The 8,849-nt window shown below is 56.0% G+C and overlaps 1 protein-coding gene across 1 annotated transcript; it reads left to right on the top strand.

Annotated features, from left to right (window-relative positions):
- The first annotated feature begins 2,874 nt into the window (after positions 1-2,874).
- Positions 2,875-8,426, top strand: HHEX (hematopoietically expressed homeobox). Its single transcript, XM_075026089.1, has 4 exons — positions 2,875-3,371; positions 5,054-5,232; positions 5,469-5,519; positions 7,173-8,426. The coding sequence occupies exons 1-4, from the start codon at positions 2,987-2,989 to the stop codon at positions 7,404-7,406; spliced, it is 849 nt and encodes a 282-aa protein (XP_074882190.1). The 5' UTR covers positions 2,875-2,986; the 3' UTR covers positions 7,407-8,426.
- Positions 8,427-8,849: the final 423 nt, after the last annotated feature.

The following is an 8,849-nucleotide window of genomic DNA, read 5'->3' as shown; positions in this document are numbered from 1 at the left end:
AGCCGGAGCTGCTTTTTCTGTCCGCCCCGGGGGGAGCGCGTCCCGGGCGGCGGCAGAGGAGCCGGGCCTCCCCCCACTCCCCAGGCACCGCCGTCGGGGCTGGCAGCGGGGCCGCCTGCAACAAGTGGGGTCCCTGATTTTTTTTTTTTTTTTTTTTTCCTTGAGAACTCCTCGAAGGCAGGGGGTTTCACAGAAAGTGAAGGGGAGGACAGGGCCCCGAAGTTATTACACAAAATAATGAGTTCTCCAGCCGATCCCTTCGGGCTGAGCTTGTGCCAGTGCAGGGATGCACACATCCCGCCCCGCCGCCCTCCAGAAATCCCCAGATTAGCAAGAAAACTTGGGGGTGTTTCAAGCGCATTCCAAGAAAATTAATGTGGAAGGGGTTTTTTTAGTCGGGAATGGAGTGTAGTTTCTCTCTCTCTCTCCCTCTCCCGAGGTTTTTCAGATAAATTGGAGTGCTTTCCAGAGGGAACTTGGAGAAGAAATAACAGAAATATTAAAGCGCTGTCTTGGTTGCGCTGATCTTGTGGTGTCTACAGCACCTTACTTTAAGTGCCCGTTAGACTCTAAAATCCAGTCAAAACTGTATTCATCGCAGCAATATTGGTAATAATGTATTTTATCCGAAGCTGCATTATCTCCCTCACAACAGAAACTACAAACAAAATGTATGTTCCAAAAGAAAGGGAAAGGTTTTATTTAATCCAGAAAATAATTAAAATCTCATGTATTTTTATTGGTTTTAGTATCCAGCAGAGTGAAAATATTGAAACTCCGAGACCCCTTGCATTAAAAAGTCACAACTGTTCTATTTTATTAGTTCTGACTGTGTGAAAAAAATTATAAGGACAACATTGAAAAAATCCGGGTTTTAGAGCCCCGAATGGCCATAAAAACAATAAAATCAACTATAAAACCTGCACTAGTGATATTAAAAAATTATGTAGTTCAATAAATGTGACATTTCATGAATGCGGATTTAATAGTCTCCAACCCGTGGAAGGAGGAAGGCTGAGGTCTAACAATTGAATTTGAAAGGGGCGGTGCTGTAGAACTGCAAAATTAAGTGCTTCATTTTTCTTGTTAGGGATTATGCAGTGGTAGTGGAATGTAATAACTGTGCCATTAAAACTTCCTTTTAACAAGGCCTATTGCTTGTATAAAAGTCAGAAAAGAATAATCTCTTCCTCTATTTATTTGTTTTCCAATAATGCAGCAAAACATGTTGTTTTTTTTCTTTTCGCTTAAACTTGTTCTCAGGATTTTGCATCGACAGCTTGTAAAATATTGTGGGGGCCCTCCATACTGCTGCCTCGTATCATGCACGTCGTTATTCCAGAGGGCAACGGGTCATCGGTTTACTGTACATTTATTAAGTAAATCAAGCTGCAAATCCAACACTTCCAGATGAAAACATTAGCTAAACCCCTTGGAAAGAGCAATGCCTGGGAGACTGAGCAGAGAGAGAAAAAATAATCAAAACTGTCAGCTCGCTTTACGTGTACCTGATATTTACAAGACACAAGACCACGCTTTAAAGGTGAGTTTTGGCATTTGTTAACAATGTAAAGAAAAAAAACCCCCAACCTCCCTATGTTATTAAAAATATATATATTTCCATTTCACCAACACCCTTTCGTCTTGCTCTGAGCCTCTCAGTTATTAAGATCTTCGTGGGTTTGAACTGGAGACCTTCTCTTTTTTTTTTTTTAAAAAAAAAAAGAAAGTTAAACCAGCACCTGCTGTTCCTTAACAGCTTTCCGTGCTCGCTGTCAGCTCGGGGGCGTGTGAGGGAGACGGGGGACGGGCGACCCGGCGGGGTCCGCGAACGCGCAGGGGGCACCTGCCGCCTCCGCTCCCACGGAGGGGGGGAAGGCGGCGCCACCCGCCGCCGTCGGGGCGAGGGTGGGGTGACGGGGCGCGGGGAGAGCGGGGGTCGCTGCCCCCCCCCCCCCCCCAAGTCCGGCCGGCAGCGGCGGTCGTCGAGGGGCCGCGGGGCCGGGAGCCGTCGGCGCCCGGACGGAGCGCACGTCCCCCCGCCGCCGGAGGGAAGAGCCGGCGGGTTTTGAGAATTAAACCGACGGTGCCCAGGTGGCGCTGCTCGGGCCGCCGCGCCGCCTCCCCCGGCGGGGCTCCCGGAGAGCGGGTCCCCAGCGCCGCGCACTGCCCCGCCGGGGGCGGCCGCCCCGCCGTTTACCGGCAGCGCCCGGCTCCGCGCCCCGCGGGGCTCTCGGCCCAGTCCTGGGGGACGGAGCAGGAGCCTGCGGGGCCCCGCTCCGCGGCTTCCCCCCCCCCCGCCCCTTTCCCGGTCCGCGCAGCCAGGCGGAGCGCCCGCGGGGGCCTTTCCAAGGGTCCGCGGGGCTCGCCGAGCTCCGTTGAGAGGAGGGGGAGGGAGCGTGTGTGGAGGGGGCCGCGCACCCCCTTCTCCGCCTCCTCCCTCAGTCCGGGGCCGGGCCACGCTGCGGGGGGGGGGGCGGGGGGGGAGGCAGCGCTGTCCCCCGCGGGGAAGCCCGAAATCCGAGGCGCGCGTGGAGGAGCGGGAGGCGGTGGGCGCAGCGCCGGGCCCCCCGCCCGGTGCCGCCGGGCCCCCGCTCCGTAGCCTCAGACACCCCCCCCCGCCCCGCGCGGTGCCGTCGGGGCCCGGGCGGGCGGCCGATCGCGCCCCGCTGCCCGCGCTCCCCCGGGCCGCGGCGGTGGTTGATTGGCGCCGCGGGGAGTTTGCTCGGGGAGGCGGGGGGAGCGTCTGCCGGCGGGGGGTGGTTTCCCCCTTCCCTGGCCGGGCTCATTGGCTAGACGGAGCCGTGGCAGGAAGGGGACAGAGACCACGCGGGCTCCGCCCCGCGCCAATAGAAACCTATCGAAGGGTAACCCGAGCCCAGAGAAACCCGCGGCGGCGGTGCCAGCACCCAGCCGCCGCGGTCGAGGGCCGGCTTTCCGCAGGGGCGGCCGGGGGCGCGGGGGGTGCGCGGGCGGCGGCCGCGCCATGCAGTACCAGCCGCCGGGCGCGGCGCCGGCGGCGGCGACCCTGGGCGTCGGCGTCCCGCTGTACGCGCCCACGCCGCTGCTCCAGCCCGCGCACCCCACGCCCTTCTACATCGAGGACATCCTGGGCCGCGGCCCCGCCGCCGCCCCGGCCCCCCACTCCCTGCCCGCCCCGCCGCCGCCGCCGCTGCCGTCGCCCAACTCCTCCTTCACCAGCCTGGTGTCCCCGTACCGGACCCCCATCTACGAGCCGACCCCCATCCACCCGGCCTTCTCCCACCACCTCGCCGCCACCTACGGCACCGGCGCCTACGCCGGGCCCCTCTACTCCTTCCCCCGCGCCGTCGGCGACTACGCGCACGCCCTGATCCGGCAGGACCCCCTGGGTAAGCCATGCACGCCCCCCCGCGCCCCCCCGCCGCCCTCCCCGGCTGCCGCCGCGCCGCTCCCATCCCGTCCCCGTCCTCGTCCCGCCGTCGGGGGCTTGGGGGGGGGGGGGCGGGAATGGGAAGTGACTGAAATGTGCCCCCCTTTCCCGCCGGCCCCGCCGCCTCTCTGCGCTCCCCCCTGGCTCCCTGCGGCCCCCGTCTGATTTACAGTAAATTAAAGACGCGCCGCGCTCCGGCGCTGGCAGCGAGACCACAGTGCGCGGCCGCGGTGACTCAGATTTGTTTTCCTTCAACCAAGTGACTCTGAGAGTGTCCTTAGTAATGTCGCGTGTGGTTTTGGTGGGGAGTTTTAATTGTGCTGGGAGATCGCATGGCAGATCTCAGCCTTTTCCTGCGGATGACTTGAAAAACAGTGGGGAGGCCGGCTCCGCTCGCCGGGGCCCCCGCGGCTCCCCGGCGGGGCGGGCCGGGCCGGGCCGGGCCGGGGCCCCGGCGGCCCCCTCTCGCCCGCGGCCGGGGGAAGCGTCCGCGCTGCGGGGGCTGAGCCCCGCGCCCGGGCTGCAGCACTTGTTCTTAGTGATTGCAAAACTGGACCTGACTCACCACATTTGTGCAGTGAAAGAGGCTGACCCTTTCCGTTCATACAGGAAACCTTGAGCTCTCGATAGGAGTAAATCTGGTTTCAGAAGCTGTTAAGTGTTTTCCTGGCCGCCTGAAGCAGGCTCTTCCCCGGGAGTCGTGCACATTGCTGATTACTTTATCGACATCCTCAATACAGACAAATTCAGGAAACACTCGACTTCTGATAGCCGGGATCCGTTTTTCTGATATTGTTCATTTCCTCTGTGTGGGATGTGACTTTATGACAGCTAAAATAACCAGTTGCTTCCTATTTTTTGAGTCTGTTTTGCACCAGAATTACTAAAGCCTGACGCAAGCAAAATCTTGAAAAACAATGCAGCAAATTTCAAAGGGTGCAGGCAGAAAGACAAACAGAGTGACTCAGTGGCACTGGCCAGAGCCTCCGGCCCCGGGACGCGGCTGCCGCTCCGCAGCGGGGCTGCCTCCCCGACGTGTCGCTGCCTGCACCGCCTCGCCTCCCCCCACACCGCAGCCCCGAGCCCGGGGCTGAGCCTGGCGGGCGCCCCGCGGCCATCGGCGGCAAGCCCCCAGCCCGGGGGTGGGGGGCTTGGGGCGCTTCTTGCCCGAAGCGGGCGGGGGCCCCGTGCCTTCGTCTTGGCGCACCCCCCCCCCCAGCTCAACCCCACCGGCCGGGCCCCGCAGTGTCCCCGCTCTCCACGGGGACCCGGGCGCTGGTGCAGAGAAACGGAGACGGTTTCTTTGGGGCATCGCAGCGACAGAGCAGAAGGAAGCAAAGGTCTTGCCTATTTTTTTTTTTTTCTCTCTCTCTCCTCTCTCTCTTTTCTGCGAGATAGACCAACAGGAAACACATTGACGGAAATGTTGCCAAAGCCCGTAGAGTGGCTTTAACTGGTCTCTCTGTTCAGCGGAGGTGTAAAATCAGAGGAGGGGAAAGATCAGGCTAGGGACCGCGGGAAATAAAATCGGGCGAAGGACATGAGCGGGCCCGGGACGCAGCGTGTCTCCAGGCCGGGGCTCCCCGGGCAGGCGTGTCCGCGGCCGGCCAGTGACCCTGGGCGCTGTGCCTCTCTTTGAAGGGAAGCCGCTGCTGTGGAGCCCCTTCATCCAGCGGCCGCTGCACAAGAGGAAAGGGGGGCAGGTCCGCTTCTCCAACGACCAGACCATCGAGCTGGAGAAGAAGTTCGAGACGCAGAAATACCTCTCCCCGCCGGAGAGGAAGCGCCTGGCCAAGATGCTGCAGCTCAGTGAGAGGCAGGTGAGGCCGTGCCCGCACCCCGGGGAACCGCACCGCATCCCCAGGCAGCCCCCGGCCCCGCTCTGGCCCCTGCCGTGCGGCTGCTGTGGGTGCACCGCTCCCGGGGACCCTGCCGGCCAGGGGCCGGGGGGGGGGCAGGGGGCTGGCTCTTGCTTTCTCTTTGTGGCTCGGGTAAGGCTCCTGGCGCTTACCAGCTCTGAGACTACCCCGTGCCTTCTCTCGTTGTCGTTGCTTAGGTCAAAACGTGGTTTCAGAATCGCAGAGCCAAATGGAGGCGTCTAAAGCAGGTACGGGGATGTTTCCGTTTCTATAGAAATAAGTATTTTAATTGTCTTATCTTATGCCGTGCTCGCCTATTCCAGGTTGTATGCAGAAGTCATCTGAAAGGCTGTTTAACCTCTTCACCTTGATTAAAAAGACAAATAGTCATGCTGGAATCCATGAGGGCTCGTTCAGGCAGCACTAACGTTAAAAGCTCCTAATGTTGTTCCTATATCAATTATGCCCGGCTTTCACACACCGCCTATTAAAACTCCACGCTAATTGTTTTGTAAACCCATATGTTGTTTAGCCAATTAACGTGGAGAAGATAAGTAATTGTCAGTAAATTACTTAGTTGTTTTGGAGAAGAATATTTACTGGTCTTTTAAATCGCCCTCTCTTAATAAACACAAGTCGATTTATTCTGCAAACGTTGGGAGAGGCAGGTACAAACGCCTTGCTTGTTTTGAGGAGCCGCGTGGAAAATTGAGAAGCTTTTACTTTTTGTTTACAAGTAGTTACAGTGTATGAGGCTCAGAGGTTGAAGCGGTTTCCCTTCCCTTAGAAATTGTGCTCAAGCAGATAAATCTTTTTTTTTATGCCCCAGAGGGCCCAGTCCTGCCCGGCTCGGCCAGGTCGAGGCCCCTTGGCTCAAAGATTTGTGAAAAATCCCTGCATTGTGGCCTGAGTCTGGCTTCAGTAAGTGTGACGTGGATTGTCGAGTTTTACTGGTAAATCAGCCTTTAATATAAAAATAATAAGAAAACTAACGACAGTGCCATGCTCTAGATGTATTTGTTCTGTGACCTTCCCCCTGGCTTAACCCGTACTTCAGTTGATTTTTTAATAAAATCCCTTTGCTTCGGCAAGAAGCAGGCTGGGTCCCGGTGGTGCCTCCTTGGCAGGGCCTGGCCTGCGCCGCAGTGTCCGGAGAGCTCGCTTGGGATCTCAGCCATTTTAAGTCATTTCCTCCTTTTCATTCAGTCGCATCCATTTCTCCAAGCCCGCACGGTTATATCATGGGTACGTGTCTCTGCCTGCTTTCTTTTAAAGAGTATCATTCCATGCCCCCTTAGGGGACTGGGCTCCCCAGATGGCTGCTGACACAGGGCTACTCCTGCCTTTGGAAACGGGGTTTTGTTTTGGTTTGATTTGTTTTTAATGGTGAGTGCTTTAATGTTGAGTTTTAGCTTAATTAGTAATTTTTTTCCCCATTTGCTTTTGGGCCACTGATGGATTCAGCCTCCTTCCTTTTGCTTTTGGGTGTAATTAAAGAAAGATCAGGGCAGGAGGAAGCTGTGTGTCGGTGTTTGTAGACTCATAATAAACATTTGCTTTGCTAAAGACAAAAGTTCAGAGGTTCCTGGGCTCGGGCAGCTCCTGACTCTTTTGAAGTGGCTGCGATAACCATCGCCAAGGAGCTTTATTCACGGCAGCGGCCCCTGTGGCTGCCGAGGAGTGGGATCAGAGCTGAGCCCCTGCGTGCGGCTGAGCCCTCACCCGGCCCCAGTCCACTCGGGCAGGTTTATAGGCAGGAGGCCTGGGGAGGTATAGCAGACACCTGCCTTTTCGTGCAAGAAACCCAGGGTGGTTTTCCCACACCCAGCACAGCTGGAATTCCCAGGCCTCCTGGCTCTGTGGGCCATATTTCTGTATAAAGCAGGCTTCTTTCATTGCAGGAGAACCCCCAGGCCGCCAAAAAAGAAGAAGTGGAAGGTGCTGACAGTCACAGCGACCAAAGGCCGGAGAGCTGCCCGACCCCCGAGCAGAAGGGTAAGGAGGTCTCCCTGGACGGCTCGCAGTACACCCCCTCGCCAGCCTCGCAGGAGGACCTGGAGTCAGATGTCTCTGACGACTCTGATCAAGAAGTGGACATTGAAGGCGATAAAGGCTATTACAATCCTACCCACTAACAGCCCCATGCGGAGAGTGGACCCTAAGTCGGCTTGCACTTCAACCAGGGGCTGGTTTGGAAGAACATTATGCTACGGGAGAAAACTTTCACCGTTCCACTGAAAGGAAAACAAAAAAACCCACCACCAAATAGACTCGTTTTATAATAAGCAGAGAAAGAAAGATGTATTTTCCGCAAACAGTCCATTTTTTGGCAGATCTCTAATTTGGTTAAAAGAACATGGTTTGTATTTAATTATTTGTAAGATATATTTGTACATTAATCGGTGTTCTAACTGGAATATAATACTGCACCCTGTCCTTACTCACGGAGGGGTCTGAATCAGCTGCTGGTGGTGATCAGGCAAAACTCCTCCCTAGGTAGTGTGGAAATGAGTATGGATTGCAGGACTAAGCCCTTTGTATGTGTAAACAAATGTAGTTTAAATAGATTAATTTAAACACCCTTTGCAAGCAGAGAAACATGTTCTGTGAAATAGGGAGGGATTTGACCATCCCAACAAGTGCCTTATGCTCACACCCTTTTACCTGCCATGGTGCTCTCCACTGAGACATCCCTCCGTTCATCAGGTAGAGTCTTCGGACAGATTCATTTTTGTTCTTGCGTGAGACAAAATGTGCCTTCTCAGTCTTTTGAGGACTTTGCCCCGCAATCTGGATGGTTCCATTTGCAGGAAAAAAAACCCCGTATTTTTCTCCTTGAAAATCTGTAGCGCTGTTTTTAACAGATTCTGTATTTGAGAAGAAAATGCAGGGAGTGATAGGACCCTGCTGCAGGAGAGAAGCTGGCATCAGCTGTGGGGGATAAGTGAGGCACACAGCCGTGGGAAGATAATGCCTATTGTATACGTATCTGCTTCTGTACATACTAGTTTTCTTTAAAAGTCTTGCGGTTTTATACCTCACATTGTTCATATTTTGTACATATTTGTTCAATGTTTAAAAAAAACAAACAAACCCTGGTATTTAATTTTTGATGGACTTGTCTGTGAAATAAAACTAAACTCTGCACCACCCGCCATGCTGGCCATCCAGTTACTGGCAGGAGAAATCCCAAGCCTCCCCCCTGCCAGGTGTGTTGTAATCGGGCTTTTCCCTCCAGTACCGTGCCGGTCACCAGCCACCCTGCAGCCCTCTGGGCACCCTCGCATTGTGGGGATCTCATGTGGGCTCGCTGCTTTTTCTTTTTTTTTTTTTTTTTCCCTGTTTTTCTGCCTGCCACCCCACCTTTTGGTTTTGCCTGTACCTGTGCCTGCACGGGAAAGGGTTCTGCGGCGGGAGGAGGAGAGCCTGGTGTGTGAGCCCCGGCTGGGAGCGTAGGTGTTTACCCCCGGCTCGCCCCGACCCTGGGGGAGCCGGGGGGGCGCGGGCCGGAGGAGGAGCAGTGCCTGCTCGGGGCCGGGCATCGACCCCAGCCAGGGCAGCCGCTGACCCACCTGAGT

Source organism: Buteo buteo, chromosome 4 (assembly GCF_964188355.1).
Source record: "Buteo buteo chromosome 4, bButBut1.hap1.1, whole genome shotgun sequence".
In the NCBI taxonomy this organism is placed as follows: domain Eukaryota; kingdom Metazoa; phylum Chordata; class Aves; order Accipitriformes; family Accipitridae; genus Buteo; species Buteo buteo.
The sequence above is the reverse complement of the archived record's forward strand: the minus strand, read 5'-3'. Positions and strand labels throughout refer to the sequence as shown.